Genomic DNA, 22,372 nt, shown 5'->3' with positions numbered 1-22,372 from the left:
CTGTCATTATATGAATAGTAAATAAATAATGTTTACATCAGTTTCTGTGTTTCCATCATGCCTCACGCATTAAGCTCAATTCAGCCATAGATAGTTCCCTTTCGAAAGGGAACTCTCGCTGCGTCTAGCTGACGCTATGGGAACGCCCTCGGCGTGACTGGTGTCTGAAGCTACTATCGAATCACGGCAAAGTCTTTGACCGACGTCAGCCCATGACGTCATCAACGTGCGACCCGGAAGTATAAAAGGGCGCCGTGCCAACACATACACATCTTTCTCGTCTTCAGGGACTGTCTGTTTGAACTGCTATACGAGTTAAGGTAAAACAAATTCAATTATTAATACACACGAGTGTGTATTTACTGCCTGGGATCAAGAGCATGCACAGTCAAGTTCATTTGAAGTTGTTTGTGTGTAAGTGTGAGCGGTTTTCAATCTGAGATCGCTCCACTCTAGTCTGGCTTTTTTCCTGAGGGAAGAAAGTTTGGCATCTGGGACTGGATGATGCTGTCCCGCTCAAGCTGAGGCTGAGCGTTGGCATACATCATGGGTTCTCAGATGCAGCTCGCCGATCGTCGCGACGATCTGGCGGTTAACGAGACTAAACAGCAAGTGCTCTTAGGGATGGCTGGTGAGAGTGGTATGAATCCTCTCAGCCACCCTGACCGTGTATGCTGAGCTGATGAATGTTATGGAACGTACTACAGGCAGGCTGCGGCTGCCATGTTGGCGCGTTAGAGGAGAGATCGCTCGTGGTAGATTGCACGATCGTTTTCTCCTTGGCCATAAACCATCACCGTACTTCTAACTGGAATATGCAACCACTTTCCACTGCACTTTTACACTTTCTTTCGGATAGCTCTGTCCATAATTTATTGTACTAACTTAATCCACTGCTATATTCCTCATATTAGCCTAACATATTATTGTATACCTCTAACTGTAAAATTCTGTTCAAGTAATAACCGTCTGTATATTTATTCATAGTACATAGTCACCTGTAAATTCTGTTTATAGTAATAGCCATCTGTATATTTATTCATAGTACATATTCACCTGTAAATTCTGTTTATAGTAATAGCCATCTGTATATTTATTCACTGTATATATTCATCTGTAAATTCAGTTCTACTTATAGTAATAACCATCTCTCTACTTATACATATTTATATATATTCAGAACATTTTTATGTCCTGCACTTACGCAACCATTGTATATATCCTGCACTTGCTGCTATTGCACTTCTGGTTAGACCTAAACTGCATTTCGTTGCCTTGTACTTGTACTTGTGTAATGACAATAAAGTTGAATCTAATCTAATCTAATCTAATCAGCTCAGATGAGCCTTCCATTCCTTCTTGATCTTCTTACAGAGATCGAGAGGGCATGGAAGAATCCATATTCGACCCAATATTCATCAGCATCAGCGTTTAACTTCGCTGATGTCGAGGGGATAGGGGAATATGGATATGTGTTGAGGCTACCGACTGGCGAGGAAAGTTTGCGGACTTTTCTCGCGTTTCGTGGGCATCAACACTGAGAGCTCAAACTGTGCTTTAATGGCAGGGGCATACACGGCAGCGGGTCAGGCTGGTGCTGCTTTTCACACCATGGCGGTGTTTCAGGCATACCAGGCGGACCTGCTGGAGGATCTCGACCAGGGGGCCGGGCTGTCCCCTGAGGCGGTTGCTGAGCTGCGCCGCACCACAGATCTTGCTCTCCGGGCCACCAAGCAGACTGCTGCTGCCATCGGCCGCTCTATGGCGGCTATGGTGGTCACGGAGAGGCATCTGTGGCTGAGCATGGCTGATATCGGGGAGAAAGAGAAAGGCTTTCTCCTCGATTCGCCGGCTTCGCCGACTGAATTTTTCGGCACCTCCGTTGAGGCGGGGGTTGGAAAGTTCGGGGAGGCGAAGGCGCGTTCAGCGGCATTTAAGACATGCATACCGCTGAGATCCGCGCCCCCACCCAGGCAGGCGGGACCTGGTCCTTCACGGTCTGAGGACCGTAGGCAGGACCAGAGGGCTAGCGTCTCCTCTCGTGCCCCCCCCCTCCGTGGAGGAGCAGGGCACAGAGGAGATGGGATTCCCGGGGGGAAAAAGGATCTGAGGGAGGTGATCCAGGACCAACGCTCTCGGCGTTGGTGATGGATCACTTCCCTTGAGGGCGGTTACATCCTAGCCCTCTCCTTTTTTCCTTTTTAATGTCTTTTAATGATTTTTTACCCAGGCACTTCTTACATCAGGCCTGAGGCGGGCCCATGATGAGTAGAACTATGTTCTGACGGCCCGCCCGGACCTGCTCAGTGAGAACGCCCCTTTCAGGCATTCGAGGGCGGTAGAACATGGTGGTGAGAACCGCACAATGAGTCTTCGCTCAGCATGCCGCAGGTGAGAGTGGTCATTTTTGTGTATTACACTAAAAATATGTATTTCTTACAGACCCCAGGTTTCCTGTATAGAGTTGGGTATTCATCAACGACTGAACGCTGAGGCGTCAGTTGGGATGTGGATGAAGGAGACGCGTTGCTGAGGCACCGCCACCGTTGGTAATATGTACCACTTAGATCGGAGGCTCTAGTAAGGCAGGTGCCAATGCTGAGGCATCAAGGTACTGCTAGCCTAGCTGGCTATCAGGTTAAAAAGGGGCAAATACGCTCTCCTGAAGGTCGGCTGTCAATTGTAGGCCTCAGTAGGCCTCTTGAACAAGGCGCTTTTTCAGTTGGAAGGCCTCAACCAGGCCTCACTGGAGGTATGTACCGATGTGCGCATCGGGATAGCTAGCCTGGTGGCTATCAGGTTGTAGGCCTCATCAGGCCTCCCTGAAGGCCCGCTGTTAGTTGTAAGGCCTTATTAGGCCTCCCTGAGGGTGAGCTCTCAGGTTGTGATCACTACCAGAGGCAGGTTGTAGGCCTCATCAGGCCTCCCTGAAGGCCTGCTGTTAATTCTAAGACCTTACTAGGCCTTTCTGAGGGTGAGCTCCCAGATTGTGGTCACTCCCAGAGGCAGGTTGTAGGCCTCATCAGGCCTCCCTGAAGACCTGCTGTTAAATTCTAAGGTAGTAGGCCCCATCAGGCCTCCCTAAGGCGTTCCTGGGATCCAGTCATTTGATACAGTTAGCACGCATTGCAAACAGGTAGCAGGCCTCTCCAGGCCTCCCTAAAGGCTGGTTATCAGGTAGTAGGCCTTAATAGGCCTCCCTTGAGGGCGAGTTCCTTAATCAGGATGCTCGAAAAGCCTGCGTAGCTTGACTGTCGGGTAGTAGGCCTCAATAGGCCTCCCGGAGGGTGAGCTCCCAGATTGTGGTCACTCGAACAAGGTAGTAGGCCCCATCAGGCCTCCCTAATGTGTTCTTGGGACCCAGTCATTTGAAACAGTTAGCACGTATTGCAAACAGGTAGTAGGCCTCTCCAGGCCTCCCTGAAGGCTGCTTATCAGGTAGTAGGCCTTAATAGGCCTCCCTTGAGGGCGAGATCCTTAATCAGGATGCTCGAAAAGCCTGCGTAGCTTGACTGTCGAGTCCCAGATGGTGGTCACTCGAACGAGGTAGTAGGCCCCATCAGGCCTCCCTGAGGTGTTCCTGGGACCCAGTCATTTAGCACGTATTGCAATCAGGTAGTAGGCCTCTCCAGGCCTCCCTAAAGGCTGGTTATCAGGTAGTAGGCCTTAAATAGGCCTCCCTTGAGGACGGGTTCCTTAAACAGGATGCCCGACTAGCCTGCGTAGCTTGACTGTCAAGTAGTAGGCCTCCATAGGCCTCCTTGAGAAAACAAGGGTAACCTCAGCAGGCGGTATTGCTGTCAGGTAGTAGGCCTCACTAAGGCCTCCCTGAGGACGGAGTCCCGAGCCTGGATGCTTGGGTTTCCAGCATGGCTTGCGGTTAGGTAGTAGGCCTCTATAGGCCTCCCTGGAATACCCGCTATCAAGTAGTAGGCCCACAGGGCCTCCTTGAAGTTGAAGTTCCTGAGCTAGGCACTTTGATTACCAGTTCTCTGTGAGAAATTGTGGTAGTTGGGCCTACAGCTGGAGGTTACTCGCCAGGCAGGCTCAGCTGCTCCCCTCAATGAGGGTCGTCTATGAGTGCTCAGCCGCCTGAGCCTGGTCAGACGGTCGTAGGCCTCTCATGAGGCCTCCCTGTTAGATCAGTCATTAAGGCCCTTTCGGCCTCCCTACTGCTTTGAAACACAAGCACCTGGTAGATCCTTGATTTGAGCAGGCAGACTCCCCTCGATAGCAAGGGTTGAAAAGCACTACGCTGAGTGTTGCTCTCTTGGATAACCCGTCTCTGAGTTCCGGGCTAAGTAAGACTGCCTGTGTTTCAGTCCCTTAGCTTGGACGCCCCTTGGGCACCATCCAGAGGCTCTGTTTGAACAGACAGGGTTGGCTAAACCGAAGTGTCCATAACACTTAGGGCACCAGGTCAGGCCTCCCTGGTGGCACTCGGGAGAACATTTCCCGAGTAGTGACTGGCTGGGGTTCCTTCGGGTCCCCTAGCCACATTCCCTTGAAGGGACCCCTTCTTTGGAAGTAGTGGTCCCGGGCCTTCGAGCTGTCTAGATGGAACTCCACGCAGTGCGTTAGGGTTCCGTTTAGTTGTATAGCTTGGGCTATGACCGTAGGGAGTGCTGTCACTGTCAGCCCAGGACCTGAGGGGGAATCGCTCAGGTTTTTCTATGAATTACTTGAGTTGACAGTTGTCACTGCCAATGGGCAGACACTCCCCTCAGCATGGCGGCGTTGGTATATCGTTCCCCATAGCGTCAGCTAGACGCAGCGAGAGTTCCCTTTCGAAAGGGAACGTCTAAGGTTACGTATGTAACCTCTGTTCCCTGAGAACAGGGAACGAGCGCTGCGTCGCGTTGCCATGCTTCAGGGCCTATCTGCCATACAGTCCCTTCAGACGAGAAGATGTGTATGTGTTGGCACGGCGCCCTTTTATACTTCCGGGTCGCACGTTGATGACGTCATGGGCTGACGTCGGTCAAAGACTTTGCCGTGATTCGATAGTAGCTTCAGACACCAGTCACGCCGAGGGCGTTCCCATAGCGTCAGCTAGACGCAGCGCTCGTTCCCTGTTCTCAGGGAACAGAGGTTACATACGTAACCTTAGACGTTTTTGTTCATCTAAAAATGAAAAATGTTTCTCCCCTACTTGTTGTGCAAAAACCAAGTTAATTTCTTATGTGGAACACAAAAGATTTGAGAGTATGTATTATAAAGTGCCGAAGCATTTTAATAGACAACGTTCAATAGCTTACAGGGTTTCTTAAAGTTAAAGATTATGCTTTGAAAAAAGATTTTCAATTTCAGGAGACATCACGTTAATCCACAACCAAATGGAAATAATATTCTCTCTCATCTCATACAATAAAAGTTCCTTTATAACTAAATTCATATATATTTTTTTATTATTATTTACAAACAGCTCGTCAGCCAACATCACTGTATTTCCTTTAGAAATAAACAAAGAGGTAATACAATTTTGTAGTCCTACAGCTCCTCTTGACATTTTCACACACAGTTATACAATGCCCTTTCAAAAAACCTCTGAGGATTATACAACGGATTCTGCAACAGAAGATTAGGTTTTGTTTCTGGATTTACATATTTCATTGAAAATGTTGCATTCATCAAAAGAATGTTTTTTACTTGCAGTGCAGCTGCATCTTAACTGCAGATCAGGCGACCTTTCCGATCAATAACAGACATAGCTCTCCTTTTTTCCATTTAATTTTATCTTTGTATATGGACTACTTTAAACATTTACTTCGAGTTAGGTTGAGGTCTGAAGGTTTAGCTTGCGGGATACTTTGGGGCTCTTTGTGGCCTTGCGTGAGGTCTGGGGACTGGAGGAGCTGGAAGCTGTTTTCCGTTGTAGTAGTGGGCTGCTTGAGCCTTTGGGTCTAGTTGGAGTCTGAAGTGTTTCTGGGGCTTTGAGAGGTTTGAGGTTTAAGAGACCACAGAAGTAATTACACTGATGCTGAATGTGAAACTGCTCAAAAACCTGCGGATTAGCTTCACAGGGAAACCCATGATACCTGCATCAGAAAAAAAACAATAAGCATGTGTCAAGAAATTACAGAATATCATAGCACTTTAAATGAATCTATAATGTTTAAACCAATTAAATCCCATACAATACCAAAAGTTTAGGGTTGGGATTTTCATGTTTTTGAAAGAAGTCTCTTATGCACACCAAGGCTGCATTTATTTGATCAAAATCAATATGTACAGTTTATATATTTAAAATGTAATTTACTGTGATGGTAAAGCTGAATTTTCAGCATCATTACTTTAGTCTTTAGTGTCACATGATCCTTCAGAAATTATTATCTGGTGCATAAGAAACATTTCTTATTATTATCACAGTTGATAAATGTGCTGCTTAATATTTTTGTGGAAACCGTGATTCACACATTTTTCATGATTCTATAATGAATAAAACGCTAAAAAAACAGCATTCATGTGTTTTTTTTTGTGACAATGTAAAAGCCTTTGCTCTTACTTCTGATCAAATGAATGCATCCTTGCTGAAAAGAAATGTTACTATCAGAAAACCTGAATGAATTGTAACAGTATACCCACCCCTTTGACCTGATTGCTATTCCGATATTTGTCAGTATTGTATCAACTCCTGCAACAGAAAAAAAAACAATAGTATCAAAGTCATCATTTGAACTATAGTGCAAAGACATGAACAATCATTTGTTCTGGATACATTTTCTCTAATTTACCATCAAGTCTGGAGAACAGCACATTTCCATTGGTCCACTGGTGGATCCAGTGCTGAAGAGAAGAACATTTTTGTCCCACCTCTAACTTCTTATTCAATACCAGTGACCCGGTACGATCCAATCCACAATACCGTACATAGACACCCTTAAGCTCTGCTTCCACTGTTGCATAAGGAATACTGCTTGCTGGCCAGTACATGAAGTATAGAGGGATTACCCTGAAAAATTTACAGTCATAGTGACAACACTATGCATACAATATGCTCTTTGACCTGTAATAAAACTACAGAATGAAATCACATGCTTTGAGCAGAGCTTGGTAGAGAAAAAACCTCACTTACTCCAGTGCTGCACCAAAGCTCTCTATCACTCTCGTCTCTGCAGCAAAGATCTTGAGGTACTCTCTGGCCATGTTCTGAATTCTACATTCCTATAAATTAGAAATGTACAGTCCTATTAATGAGGAACTTTTGGGAAGAAATTCTAAATATTGTAGGGAATAAAAGTGTCACATCTTATAGTTGAGAAATTGTACAAATTGATATTTCTCATATTTCATGTGATATTTCACTTAAAAGAGTTGTCACCTGTTTTGTGATTTGGAGATTCCTTTCAGCCAAAACAGTCTCTTCTCTGCTCTCATATGCAATAGGGCTCCGCGTTTTCATAAAACATGAGCTGCCCGATTCAAACACGGGAACTAACCCGTAGATCACTTTCAGCCGTCTGGTTTTATGCTCACATCCCATTCCGACCTGAGCTTCTTCTGTTGTGACACGGCCGTAGAACTTTGAGCCCCAGCAGCCTGCATCAGCAAGACCTTTACTAAATATCAGGGGAGTCATCTCAATCTCCTCACCGACTATATATGAGAGAGAGAAAGAGAGATTGAAATGGTTAAAGGGACAGAGAGATTTATATGCAGACTGAGAGGGTCAACAAAAGACTGAAAGAACTATACAGCTGCTATTTTTCTACCTTCCAGGAGCTCCTCACACAGAAACATATTGGAAATAACTGTCAACAGATGTAACAGACAACAAAATAACAATTAGAAAAATTCCTGTGCAAATTTTAACGTATGGGTAATTTATACAAAAGAACATTTAAGAAAGTTAAGAACATAGATGGGACTTACACTCTGCACTGAGAAGATACTCAGTGGAATCTTTGCCATAATCATTGGTAATTGTGCATCTGTAAACACCACAGTCTCTTTTGGACATCCGTATAATAGCCAAGCACACCTGAGTCTCGTCTCCTGCACTAAAACAGAGAACAAAACAATATACCAGCAGGCGGCAGAGTACGTTGGTACGCTCAGCTAAGCCTATAATAATAATATAATGTTGTATATTGTACATTGTCATATGACATCATTGATTAGAGCTTGAAGCACTGGATAACACTAGGGGTCAGTAAAACTCTAGGAGTGCGTACCTTCTCTTTATCTCTGCAATCTCCACCTCATCCTTGAACCACTTTATTGTCGAGTCACTTACTATGTTGAAAAACTGACACCAGAGTTTCAGATGTCCAGAGGCGTCAAACACCTCTGGTCGGATTTTACGGATAACCTGTGGAACTGCAAGGAAGGAGAGAGAGGAAAGTAAACATAACAAAGTGCCAAAATGGTGAGATACACACATTCCAAAGGCAAAGTGAGCAACGGACATTAGTACCAAAAAGGCCATGAGTTTGATTCCCAGGAAATGCATAAAACACATTGTAGCTTTGCATAAAAGTGTGCCCAAATGTATGAATGTAAATGTAGCAAAATCTACTGTATTTGATGACACGCTCCATTGTTTTATGGTCAAACACACCATCACATGACAAGCATTATTAATAGTTCCTAGAATTCAGCTTTTCTGCCCGTTGTGAACCCCTTGTCTACACTATTAATTGAAAATAACTGCTGTAATTGAGTGTTCAGTGTCCATTCCTTCATATTTTTACCTTTGAACTGGTTTTCTTTGTCTTTCTCTGTTGATTTGGGCTTAATGTTCTCATTTCCCGCAGGCTTGGGGAGGTCAGCTGGGACACTCCTCCGGGTGAGACGAGGGGAGTGCGTTTCTAATGATGTCTTCAATGGTGAGTTACTGACTGATTGAGATTCAGGTTGTGTTTTCAAAGATAATTTATCCCCCTGATATGCATCTCTATTTGCTTCTTCAAGACATACGGTCATTCCTATTTCACTCTTCTCTGTTTTAGTGCTGGGGAATGTAGTCTTTTGACTGGTGGCAAGTTCACTCTGGCTACCAGCAGAGTTGGCCTGATGGTCTGTGTTCTTCAGTGGGATTGTTACCTTACAGATACCAGGCTGTATCACTGCAGAATTTGCTTCCTCCACATATTTATCATTGTCTTTAGAGTTTATATGTGTTGCAGCATTGAACATGGCTCTGGTGGGACTTTGATTTGACATCTCAAGGTCCAATGCAGCCGATTTCAAATCTTTTATGAAGGAGTCAGAATCAGTTTTCAAATTAAGATCTGTTTTTGAAAGACGAATGTCAGCATCGGGATGTTGCGTAGTAACCCCTGATAGTCTAATAAAACCTGTTGCAACATTCTCAGTGGAACAATGGCTTGATGATTCAGGTCCTTGAATCAGGTTTTCTTGACTTAGTTGCTGTTGATCAGGCTTGTTGACTTCAGAAGTTTGCGAACGCAGGGAAAGATCAAACTTCTCATCTCGTAGACCTTTCGATTCTAAAACGGCTGTGGTTTTGTTTGTGGTGTCTGTGCAATCAGAATGAATAAGTGCACTTGTTTGACTGACTGTGTTGCTATTTGTCACATTAGAGGTTACTGCATTTGCTTCATTTCTGATTTTAACCGTATCTGATTTATTACTCTTGCATACAGTGTGTTCTGTTTTGTCTGTACTATTTTGAGATATGCTGTCCACATCTGTAATATATATTGTAGGAATGGTAAATTCTGTGGGTAAAGCTTTTGAGTGTTGGGAGAAGAATGTAGAGGGGCCAGAATGATCATTGCCTTTTTTTGCAGAGTAATTTTGCATCTTGTGATGAGTTGATACAGGTACTTCAAATGTGGTAACTTTAGATTGTTCCTGTTTGTCCATTTTAGTAACATTGTCTGTAGATACTAGCGAAGAGCTCTGACACTCACTGGCCTTAGTATCTTTCATTTCAACTTTAGAAATAGAGGAGATATTCATGGTCTGTGGTTGCACTACATTGGAGTTTAACATGCAAATTTGTACAAACTCTGTGACAATGACTTGATTTGTGGAATGGTTTGAGTTTGCCATTGATTTTTCTTTTGAAATGCTGTTCTGTATGTGTACATTTGTACTTGTATTTATGATCTCATTTTCTTCCATACTGTTCAAAGACATGGATGCAGATTTTGTTTCATCCTGAGGTTTGTCAGACTCTTTGACAAGTTGGTTTTCAGCTTTGTTATCCTTCTCACGCACTCTGGTTAATGTGTCATCTCCTAATGAGGAACTCATAGCTGTAACTTGGCCATCATGACGCATGTGTGAAACATGACCTGAGGAGATTTTCTCACTTGACTGAGTGTTTTGAGACCCAGTGACAAGTGTACTGCTCTTTGTTGATGCCACAGACTTGTCACCTGCTCTCAACTTCTTTCCCTGTGATGCAAGGTGGCAGGAACTGAGTGTGTCCGTAACACTCGCAGTGACCTCACACATCAATGGGGATTTCTCCTTTAACGCTTTGGCCACTTCCTTATGAAAAGGAGGAATATCTTCATGAATCAGTGGCTCTGTGGGCTCAGTGTGAGTATCGTCTGCAGCCTGAAATCATAGAATTATATTTATTTTCAGAAGCCTTAAAGGGATAGTTTGACCAAAAATAAAAATAATTGACCCACCTTTATGTTGTTCCTAACCTGTGTAACTTTTCTTTCTTCTGTGAAAGATGATTCAACTTTTTTCTTCTTCCATGCAATGAAAGTCAATGGGGTCCAAAGCAACACTGGACCCCACTGATTTTTATTGGACACTACACTTTAAAAGTTTTGAGTTGGTAAGAGTGGCCACATTTTAGAGTGGCCTATTATTGTGGCCAGCCTAAGGCACACCTGTGCAATAATCATGCTGTCTAATCAGCATCTTGATATGCCGCACCTGTGAGGTGGATCTCGGCAAAGGAGAAGTGCTCACTAACACAGATTTAGACAGATTTGTGAAAGGGGTGGTAAACCACGATTTCACTATACTAACTTTAGCTAGTGTGTAATGCTGCTGCTTGAGCATAAACAACATCTGCAAAGTTACAACGTTCAAAGTTTAAAGCAAAGGGAGATATTTGCTTTTAAAGAAATCCATTTCTAAGAACTACAGCAAACGGCCAGTAGGTGACTACACACATTCCTCCAGGGTTGGTGACATCACCAGGCTCAATATTTACATAAACCCCTCCTCCGAGAATATTAAATAAGGGGGGGTGAGGCCATTTTGTATCACGGCGCTGTTGTGGTATAGTTATGCTGGAGTGTTGTTGCCGCGATGCCGAGGAAACGCTGTTATTTTCATCCGGATTGCAGGTCTGGGGTACTTGCTTTGTTCAGCCTTCCTTTAGGGACAGGGGTGCGTTGCAGAGCGTTTAACATACAGCATGTTATATGCACGTGTGTTTGAGACAGAGCGGAACAGGCGCTGCGGGGCTCCCGCAGCACATCTCACGGAGGAAAACCAATCTTCGCGAGTTTTCCACAATCTTCGCGAGTTTAATGCCAGATTTGCACAACGTCAGCTGCGTGAGACAAACGCGGCCAGTGTGTGAATGCACGACGCGCGCGGGGCTCCCTCCCGCAGCACATTTCACGGAGGAAAACTTCCACAATGTTCGCGAGTTCAATGCAGGATATGCACAACGGCTTGTCCTGAAAGCTGGATTTACAAACAGAAGCTGTTTACGGGCCACAACCTGTAAGTCTGATTTATTTTTCATCGATGTGTTTTCCTGTAATAGGTTGTAGCAAGGAAGTAAACAGATGACAACGCTGTTCTGCAAACCAGTCTGTTAAATGCTCATTCATACTTAACGTTATCCGACGAACACCTATCGTTACAAACACTAACGTTAAAATCTCAACAGCGAACTTGGCATTAGTGTAAATGATTCTTAGATTAGAGCTTTTATGTATTGTTTATCTACAGGCATGCTAAACATGGTTCTGTGTGTGATTTGGCTAACTTACTAGTGAAGCCAGTGTTTAGTGTTCGTTTTGGGTTAATAGTTCTTGCGACAGATATTTGGCTATAATCGTTCTAAAAATACAAAAGTAACAGTGCCATTCAGTAGCGATCACTATAGATCCGCAGTCTTTACTCTTGAGGAATGAACAGGTTGAACAGGTTCTGCTCGATCATCTTCACTAAAATGTTCTGGGTCTGATTCGGGCTCAGATTGGTATGGTTTTATTGACGCCATTGTTTCTAATACTGACCAAAGCACAGCCTCCAGGTAAGGGGCGTGACGTTTCCGATAAACGTGCACTGCGTTTAGCGAATCACAGCACACTGGGCCAGCTAACCAATCTGAGCCCATTGCGTATTTTTGAGGGACTGGCTTCATACAACCCGGAAAGCATCAGACCGTTTTACAAGGAGGGACAGAGCAGTGTAGAATAAAGGTCAAATATATGAAAAATAATGATTTTTTTTTTTAAACGAAGCATGAACACATGTTACAGTGCACCCCACAAACACAATCAAGCCTTCAAAAGAATGTTTTTTACCACCCCTTGAACAATATTTGAGAGAAATAAGCCTTTTGTGTACATAGAAAGTCTTAGATCTTTCAGCTCATGAAAAATGGGGGCAAAAATAAAAGTGTTGCATTTATAATTTTGTTCAGTGTATTTTTTTGGAAATTGTGATATTCTTTTTTCAGGATTATTTAATTAAATGTATTTGACACAGAAATCTATTGTAACAATGTAAAGATCTTTACTGTCATCTTTGGTCAATTTCATGCATCCTTGTTGAGAAAAATAATTACAAATTTCTTTCAAATTAAAATCTTACTGACTCAAAACTTTTGAGCGTTAGCATTAAATGCGTTAGCAAAAAAACCTACAATCTTCTTTTGTGTTCCACGGACAAAAAAAAGTCCTACAGGTTAGGAATGACGAGTCAGTAAAATATTTTTCTTTTTAGGGTAAATAAATATCCCTTTAACATATAATATATATTCTCATGGAGCTATTAACATTTTATATATTTTTTAAAATACAGACATTTCTTTTATGGAAAGCTAATTTACTCATACAACAGAATTAAACCATATACCGGTTATGTTGCACTGTACTAATGCCAGATCCCTGACAACTGTAAATCTGCAGGAAGCTTCTGCCTCTTAGCACTTGAGTCCTTAATCTAAAATCAACAGAGAATTATATTAGCTGAACCTCTGTAATATTAGCACTTGATTATCTCTCATTTATCTAGGATAAGAGAAAAAAACTTGAGGAAGAATGAGAGAAAATAAGTGGTTTTAAATTTGACAGACCTCAATATTTAAGACAATGTGAATGCCCTAATTATATGATTACAAGTTAGAATGAGAAGCCGCCTGTTTTCAGTTGACTAGGTCTATCTTTGCTTCTTGTTTAGCATCTATTGCCTTGGGGAAGCTGTTGTACTGGCCATATTTAGAGAGTATTTTAAGGCTTTATGAGATCAGAGGGGAATGTGGGATATTAAAAGGAGAGCAGCTGGTCTTTCCACAGCACTTACGGCTTACACAGTAAAGTTGTATTTTGTATCTACTTTTAAGACGCAATGTAGCAACAGGTGATTTGAGACAGCTAACACATCTGATGGATCTCAGGATCTCTATACTTCTGTGTGTCCTAGAGCCACAATGTGCGTAATGGGAATATTATTATTGTCTGTGACCCTATTTGTGTGTCATTTAAGATGGGTCTTGTCACATCATCAAAGTCATGCTTGGGGCTCTATTTATAGTTTATGATTGTGGCTGAGGGGGGTTACTGGTCTCACTACCACTGGGAACATTACACTCACATGAAGTCACAGCCAAGAGCATGAGGAAACACTCACCAAGCCCCTAAGAGAGCATGCAGATGCATTCCTCTCCCCTGTGTCCACATTGACGTCATTCCCGCCACAAGAATGAGACAAGATCCTCACACATGTACCTACTGGATTTCTATTCCCGTGGTCATCAAAATCCATGAGCTTGTTGTCTATAAATCTTGGATTACAGTTCTGGGTAGTATCTAGAGCTTTAAGTTGGAGGTTTGATGTCCCTTTGTTAGATGATTCTGTTAGCTTTGTGTTTTCGACCACCTCGTTTGTCTGGGTTGTCAGGGAAATCTTCAATGCCTGTAGTTTTTGGGTTGCAATGGGCTTTTGAGCTCTCTTTGATTCTGAGGGACTTTCCTTTGCATCCTTTGACTGTTTTTCACTCTTTCTTGTGTCTGTAATGTCCATTTTCTTTCTAGATTCAGTCACTGTGGTGATCTGAGCATCTTGAGTTCTCTTTGATTCTTCAGCAGCACTTTTGTTTACTTTTACTGACTGTTTTTCATCCGTTTTCGTGTCTATTATGTCCATTTTCTTTCTAGATTCAGTCACGGTGGTGATCTGAGCAACTTTAGCTCTATTTGATTCTTCAGAGGCACTTTTGTTTACTTTTACTGACTGTTTTTCATTGGTTTTTGTGTCTGTTATGTCCATTTCCTTTCTAGATTCAGTCTCTGAGGCGATCTGAGCATCCTGAGCCCTCTTTGATTGGTTTGAGGGAATTTTGTTTACATTCACTGACTGTTTTTTATTCATTTCTGTGTCTGTTATGTCCATTGTGTTTCTAGAATTAGTCATCGAGGCGATCTGAACACCTTGAGCTGTCTTTGATTGTTCTGAGACACTTTTGTTTACTTTTACTGACTGCTTTTCTTTTATTTTTGTGTCTTTTATGTCCATTTTAGTTCTAGATTCAGTCACTGTGGTGATCTGAGCACCTTGAGCTCTCTTTAATTCTTCGGCAGCACTTTTGTTTACTTTTACTGCTTGTTTTTCATCCATTTTTGTGTCTGTTATGTCCATTTTCTTTCTAGATTCAGTCACGGTGGTGATCTGAGCACCTTTAGCTCTATTTGATTCTTCAGAGGCACTTTTGTTCACATTCACTGACTGTTTTTCATTCATTTTTGTGTCTGTTATGTACATTTTCTTTGTAGATTCAGTCACTGTGGTGATCTGAGCACCTTGAGCTCTTTTTGATTCATTTGAGAGACTTTTGTTCACATTCACTGACTGCTTTTCATTCATTTTTGTGTCTGTTATTTCCATTTCGTTTCTAGATTCAGTCACTGAGATGATCTGAGCACCTTTAGCTCTCTTTGATTCTTCAGAGGCACTTTTGTTTACTTTTACTGGCTGCTTTTCATTCATTTTTGTGTCTGTTATGTCCGTTTTCTTTCTAGATTCAGTCACTGAGGCGATTTGAAGACCTTTAGCTCTCTTTGATTCTTCAGAGGTACTTTTGTTCACATTCACTGACTGTTTTTCATCCGTTTTTGTGTCTGTTATGTCCATTTTCTTTCCAGATTCAATCACTGTGGTGATCTGAACACCTTGAGCTCTCTTTGATTCTTCAGAGGCACTTTTGTTTACTTTTACTGACTGCTTTTCATTCATTTTTGTATCTGTTGTGTCCATTTTCTTCCTAGATTCAGTCACTGTGGTGATCTGAGCACCTTTAGCTTTCTTTGCTTCATTTGAGAGACGTTTGTTCACATTCACTGACTGCTTTTCATTCATTTTTGTGTCTGTTATTTCCATTTCGTTTCTAGATTCAGTCACTGAGATGATCTGAGCACCTTTAGCTCTCTTTGATTCTTCAGAGGCACTTTTGTTTACTTTTACTGGCTGCTTTTCATTCATTTGTATGTCTATTATGTCCATTTTGCTTCTAGATTCAGTCACTGAGGCGATCTGAGCGACTGTGTTCTGTACCTCAATCTTCTCATTGGAAGTCACTCTCTCATTCTCTTCCCTTCTTCCAGTTGCTCTGTTTTCTTTGCTTCTCTCTGTTGCAGCTGTTGAGATTTTGAGCTTCTTCTTGACATAATTCTCATTGGTCTGTTTGCTGGAGGCACTATGCACAGTATCATGGATATACGTTAGCCCCTCACTGTCTTTGTCTCTGTTTGCAATCATTTCAGAGTTTGAGATGCCATTGAAAGGTGCTGCTGCTGACACTTGAACAGGAGCAGCTAATCTGTCCTCTACTGAAGGTGTTTGACTGAGAGCATCCACCTCCACGGCATTCTCCTCTGAAGGGCTGCCAGCGCCCCTGGTCTCCATGGACCTGCGTTTCCTCTGGGCTCTTTCAGGACTGCTCATCATGTCATGCTCAAAGGCTGCTGGGACATTCTCTTTCCCTATATTGCGATGCTCCTCCTGCTCATGGCGGCGGTTCTCGTTACGCAGTCTAAGCTTCGCAAAGTAATTTTGATGAATCTTGTACTCGCTCATTGTTCCGACCTCCAACACACCTGAACATGACACAATGCCTCGACTGTTCTGTGCTGATGCTTGGTAAATTGCAGCATCCTCCAGAGTACAGCTAAGATAGAAATAAGCACTGTAAATGTTCACTGAACAATAATCAAAAGAAGAGAAAATGTTCTCAGAAAAGAGCATACTTGTATATTTGGAGTGTGTGTGTCTTGTCATCATGTGAAATTTCATATTTGGGAAGGCCGCAGTATCTGTCCAGCTGTATGTCATCTTTGTACCATGTCACCTGAGGGACTGGGTGGCCTGAAAATGTGATGGCCAAAAACAAAAGCTGGTGAACAGAAAGTTTGTACCACTTTAGTAATGCTCCATTATACTGTACAATGCATTCACTTGTTTTGATGGGATACCTGAAACCACACAGTGGAACTTGACATTAACGTCTTCAGACACAGCTTTGGATTTTAAGGTGGACTCAAATGTTGGTGGTGTCTCCTCTGTTAATTGAGCCATGACACTGCAGAGAGTGCTCCTAAAATAGAGGTAAATGATCCCAGGCTAAATTAGCATAAAACATTTGCATCATCATCAGCACAGCACTGACATCACTGTCACCATTATTGTTAGCATTTATGCAAGGGTGTAATTTTGCCAAATTCCCTCCATTGGCCCCTACCAATCATGGGCTTCTAATAAACCCCATCCATTGAATTGGCTCTATCACCCTCTCTCCTCTCCACCTATAGCTGGTGTGTGGTGAGCGCACTGGCGCCGTTGTACTGTGGCTAGCAAGTGGATGCTGCACACTGGTGGTGGTTGAGGAGAGGTTGTAAAGCGCTTTGGGTGTACAGGAGTACATATGAAAGAGCTATATAAATGTCTCATTAATTAATTCAAAGTAAGATTTACAGTGTTTATATTGGCTAGGTGAGACATAATATTAAAATAAATGGAAAATTCTAAATATTAGAACTGTATAACCAACCCTTTTTAGATGTGTGACTCTATAGATAGACTCATCATTAATGTGTTTTTATCATAAGCCTTTTCTTTCCTATATCTTACAATGACTTTACTAATTTGGTGTATTTTCTATGTCATTTCTGTTTTGTTTTTGTATGAATATGACAATAAAATGGAAACTTTCTATTCATTTTTCTGTCTGTCTAATTTATTAAAAAAAAAAAAAAAATAATAATAATAATAATAATAATAATAATAATCCTGGGTGTTCTGTGTTAGATTAACTGAGACTTGTTACAGCACTTGCATACTGTAGCCTCTGACTGTTGTAGTTGCTTCCATTGCTCTCATTTGTAAGTCGCTTTGGATAAAAGCGTCTGCTTAATGACTAAATGTAAATGTAAATGTAACTTAGTCTTTGAAACATAATTTCACAATTTATTCATTCATTTTATGTATAGATAATAAGGTTCTATATATTGTGCTTTTTGTGTTTGATTATAATGGAGCTATAAGAATTTTTCCCCAGAGCCTCTCTTCTGTTCAATGACACGTATTCAATTCCGGTTCAGGATTGACAATGACAAGACAATGCCGAAAGATACATTCTGTAGTAATGTCAATGTATCATGCAAAGAAAGGGATTAATTTAAACTACTCACATAGAGTAATTTTAATAACTTGTCGACAAGTTGCTGGTGAATTGCAGAGCTGGTGCAAACATATCCACATCGCTATAATCAGATGCTTAACTGCTGCCTTCTCACTGCTGTCATTTTTGTTGTGCGTTTATTTTGTTAGCCTACTGAAATGAAAGCGTGCAGCTGCATATTTACACATTCATTCTAAACGTCGCTCTCAGCAGCGTGGGCAACGTCGGGATGCCTATATCAAAGGTATTTCCAACTTCTTTTTACTTCTAAGCAATTAATGAAAAAAGAACGTGGCCTTGAGTATTTTGGGGCCTTAAATCACATTCAGTTTTTTGTAATCTGCACGAGTGCAAGCAGGAACAATTAATGAGTTGCTGGCTGCAGTTCACTTAATGGCCACCTGTGTCGCTAATAAAACAAGTTTCTGAATTCTAGCCCCATTAGTTCGCCCAAAAATGAAAATTCTGTCATCACTTACTCACCCTCATGTCGTTCCAAACCTTCGGAAAGCAAACAAAGATCTTATGAAATCTGGGAGCTTTCTGTCCTTCCATTAGCTACACAACTACCACTTTCAATCCCCAGAAGGTAGTAAAATCATCCTTAAAGTAAACTATGTGACTCGGTTTAACCTCAATTTTATGAAGCGACACAAGTGCTTTGTTTCGCACAGAAAACATAATTTACCACTTTATTTACAAAATATTAATCTCAGACGCACGTTCACACACAACAACGTCTGCTCTAGCGTCAACACAACATGCATGTAGCCTATCGTGGTGCTCTTGAACACTTATTTGAGTTTAATAATTAGTAAATAAAGTAGTAGCCTAAATTATTTTTGCGCAAACAAAGCACTCGTGTCACTTCATAAAATAGAGGATGAACCATCTGCAGTCACATTAATTACTTTTATGATGTCTTTACCTTTCTGGGGCTTGAAAGTGGAAGTTGTGTATAACAGTCAATGGAGGGACAGAAAGCTCTCAGATTTCATTTGTGTTTCGAAGATGAACGAACGTCTTACGGGTTTGGAACAACATAAGGGTGAGTAATTAATAGTGTTGTAGTACTCGAGACCGGTCTTGGTCTCGAGACCGGTCTTAAGACCATTTTTTGAAGGTCTTGGTCTTGTCTCGGTCTCGACTGCATTTCTCCTCGGTCTTGTCTTGGTCTCGGACTTAGAGGACTCGCGATTTTATCTCAAGACCAGTCAAGACCACAACTGCAAGGATATCACTAAATTGCCGATGCATTGTCTGATTTAACATCATTAATGTGATTTGATGTAAAATGTACAGCTTAAAATGCAATAAATAACTTTGAAATATGATTTCTTTTGTTACTGTGCTGCCGGGTTCAAAATCAATGCAGCATTGTCTCAAAAATGCCCAAAATTAGATTGCGATTTAGTTTTTTTATATAACATAGAATATAATTAAGCAATATCGCAAGAGCAAGAGAGCTATTTTCGTGCATATAAGCGTGATTGCAAATTATATTGATTTATAACAACTGCTTTGAACAAATCGGTTGAATAAAGGATTCTGTGACTGTTAAATACTGTTAATGTTTTAATGTTAAATTAATCAACATTATTTATGCAGGTGTAATTGTACCAATTCAGATGCAGCTTCTGTGCCATGATTTTTATTGTTAGTGATTTGATTGGTAACAGCGCTATAGTGTCTTACTATTGTAATTGTATTTATTCATTAAATATAAGTCATTTCTCAGACAGTAGATATGGATCTTTTAGATTAATTTAAGGAGTGCTGGTCTGGTCTTGACTCGGTCTCGCCCTGTCTTGGTCTTGGTCTTGTCTTGGTCTCAACCCCACAAAGTCTTGGTCTTGTCTTGGTCTCGGCACACGCTGGTCTTGGTCTCGACTTGGTCTCGGTTTAGTTGGTCTTGACTACAACACTAGTAATTAAAGACAGAATTTTCCTTTTTGGGTGAACTAACCCTTTAATCTAGACACATTAAGTAAAGAGTATGCTTGAAATATCAATTGTGAGCAGGATATTTTTATTGTGCATCAAATTATTTCCATATAGGGTACATAAAATGTTCAACACCATCATTTTCATTAGTAAATTATGTTAAACAATGCATCATCAAGATGAGATGGAAATTACACTACAGTGGGAATTTTCATGAAATGTGAAAAAAACATATTGTGAAACATATAGCTATGTTGTGACATTATGTTGGACATTGTTAGTGGACAAAATGAAATCTATTGAGAGTGTGAAAAGTGTGTTTTAAGAGACTATTTTCTAAAAGTTCACAGGGATCAAAGTGCCTCAAACACCCATAAATCATACCTGCTGAGAAATTTGTTAAGTTAGTTAGTTCTGGATAACAGTTGTCTTTTTACCTGGATGGCTTGAACTGAGAGAATCTATGGCCGACGTAGCTAAGCAGAGATGAAGCAAGCACAAGAATCAGCCATGCACACAAGTTTGTTTTAGTGATGAATCTCACAGAAACTCTAGCATTCAGGTATATTTGTAATTAAGTATATGTTTGTTTGTTTTTGTTTTTTGGGAATATATAGATATAATGCATGTCACATTTATTTGGTACATACTAAAGCTTTCATAATATTTAAAGGTTGCGTTTTTGACAAAACATATTTGATAACTGTGATAAGTAGCTAAGTAGCACTGGTGAATACTAAAAGACATTTAGTGACGGTGACCATACGCACTACTTATTTATAACCTTATGACCTTCACACAAGGCTTTCAAGAGACAGACAGACCAGTGGTGGAACTCTGAACTATTTGCAGTAAAGTATGGAAATAAAATATATTCTATTAGTAAGGAAACAGAATCTCTCAATCACCCTGTATGGCTTCCACTTTTTTTTGTATTATTTGTTTATATAATTATGAACTTCATGTAAGCTTGAATTAATTTGTTATAAGGAAGCTTATGGCTTTTAATGTGCATTATTTATGTGCTATTTATTAAGGCCTATCTATCTAAATTGTTGTTTAAGCAAATTATTTATCACAAATCTCCAATTTAACGATCACTAAAAATTTATATTTTGAAAGTAATTGTACAGATGCTTTTATCAACATATTACAAGGACAGTCCCTCTGTAATAACCAGAGTTAAATGCTTTACACAATGGCACTGATTTTGTGTCAGGAATGAGAAACCTGTACCTGCTTTCAGATCGGACACTGCTCAGGTAGCTCCTACCGCCAGACCTTCTATTCTGAGAGGTGGTATCGCTGGCACTGGAGTAAGACCTTCCATCACTTGAGAGTGAACGGTTCATCAGCCTTCTGGAACTCATCTTCTTAATCTGTAAGTCTCCACATGCATTCACAAAGTCAACTGCTTGTATCCGACATTCTTAAAGGCTGTCAACATTAAACTGCAAAAGAATTTGTTTTCCCAAACTTAGAAATGTAAGGGTTCCAGCAAAAATCTTCTGTCATCCTAGCCAGCATCCAGCAGTAGATTTGTCCCTGGTTTTTGTCTTTACTTTGACACTCAGGGGTGCATTCTACAAGCTCAGTGTTTTCTTTCAGTGCTGTTGGACTCCTGGGGTGGTGCACAGGGGCATAAGACTCTGCTGTTTCCAATCAGTCTGCAGCTTGCGTGGCCATGAAGGCTAATTATAGCAGGGCCACAAATAGGCACACAAGCACATCACATTTTCCAAAACCGACTTACTAGGTTTTTTTTTTAACTAAAACATCCTTCTCTTGCTGAAATCCATGAAAGAAATCCCTCTTACATTTTCAAGCTCAGTGCAGGACCAGCACCACTAGTGTAAGCAGGTAAGCAACCATATTAATTGAACACATGTGGGTGTTGAGAGGATATGTGGTGTTTGTTAGTCCTGTCGTAACCCAGGATAACCCTTAAATGGACCATCTATTCAAGTAAACCTGCTTGTCTGCCTGATGGCATTTCTCTGAGCTCCATTAAAGCTCACTATAAAGTCAGGCATCTGGGGACACGGGGTTCCTTTCCAAGCACCATGAGGCTGTAGTTACATGGACATCTCATGATGATAGTTTTCATCCAGTGTGTATCAATGGAAGTATGGAAAGCTTGTTGAGTATTTTGATTTGTGGTGCCACATGCAGGTGAACATCATCAGGTCACACCAGGAACCACTGAAACCGATAACCATTTAAAATGTACCTCTTTTGTATGACATGGACTGGATACTGGATACAAATGTATTTTTATCATGTCACTGGTGATCACCAAAGCTTCATTTTTTGGTTCAAAAATACAGTTAAAACAGTAACATAGAGAACAATTATTACTGATTTCTATTGTACTATACACTATATTGCCAAAAGTTTTGGGACACCTGCCTTCGCCTTCACATGAACTTTAATGACATCCCAGTCTTAATCCATAGGGTTTAATTTGGCCCATCCTTTGCAGCTTCAACTCTTCTGGGAAGGCTTTCCAAAAGGTTTAGGAGTGTGTTTATGGGAATTTCTGACCATTCTTCTAAGCGCATTTGTGAGGTCAGGCAC

At 41.3% G+C, this 22,372-nt stretch overlaps 2 protein-coding genes across 5 annotated transcripts in view; one reads left to right on the top strand and one right to left on the bottom strand.

The window, feature by feature from the left end:
* Positions 1-5,209: 5,209 nt before the first annotated feature.
* Positions 5,210-21,665, bottom strand: alpk3b (alpha-kinase 3b). 4 transcript variants are annotated; one of them, XM_079845738.1, is made up of 14 exons: positions 21,032-21,665; positions 20,233-20,271; positions 16,647-16,768; positions 16,422-16,539; positions 13,810-16,342; positions 8,694-10,533; positions 8,175-8,319; positions 7,873-8,000; positions 7,713-7,751; positions 7,322-7,596; positions 7,076-7,164; positions 6,735-6,952; positions 6,586-6,634; positions 5,210-6,038 (listed from the first exon to the last, which is right to left on the bottom strand). In XM_079845738.1, the coding sequence occupies exons 1-14, from the start codon at positions 21,163-21,165 to the stop codon at positions 5,774-5,776; spliced, it is 5,994 nt and encodes a 1,997-aa protein (XP_079701864.1). In that variant the 5' UTR covers positions 21,166-21,665; the 3' UTR covers positions 5,210-5,773. The 4 variants fall into 4 exon arrangements, with proteins under 4 accessions (XP_079701864.1, XP_079701866.1, XP_079701867.1 ...); XM_079845740.1 differs by having other exon boundaries at positions 16,422-16,567; positions 21,032-21,464; XM_079845741.1 differs by lacking the exon at positions 20,233-20,271 and having other exon boundaries at positions 16,422-16,567; positions 21,032-21,464.
* LOC307143991 (retinol dehydrogenase 11) overlaps positions 18,846-22,372 on the top strand; it is a 51,131-nt gene continuing 47,604 nt past the window's right edge. Inside the window, exons 1-2 of the mRNA XM_079845901.1 lie at positions 18,846-18,899; positions 21,042-21,176. The gene's annotated coding sequence lies outside the window, so the exon portion shown is untranslated. The remainder of the gene's footprint in view (positions 18,900-21,041; positions 21,177-22,372) is intronic.

Source organism: Gobio gobio (assembly GCF_949357685.1).
Source record: "Gobio gobio genome assembly, chromosome: 2".
NCBI lineage: Eukaryota > Metazoa > Chordata > Actinopteri > Cypriniformes > Gobionidae > Gobio > Gobio gobio.
This window is presented reverse-complemented; position numbering and strand designations above follow the sequence as displayed.

Coding starts and splice junctions, on each gene's coding strand:
- alpk3b (XM_079845738.1), bottom strand. CDS start 21,165: ATGAGTTCCAGAAGGCTGATGAACCGTTCACTCTCAAGTGATGGAAGG. Junction 10,534..13,809: donor CATGCTCTCTTAGGGGCTTG/GTGAGTGTTTCC, acceptor CTATGATTTCAG/GCTGCAGACGATACTCACAC. Junction 7,165..7,321: donor ATCTCCAAATCACAAAACAG/GTGACAACTCTT, acceptor TCTAATTTATAG/GAATGTAGAATTCAGAACAT.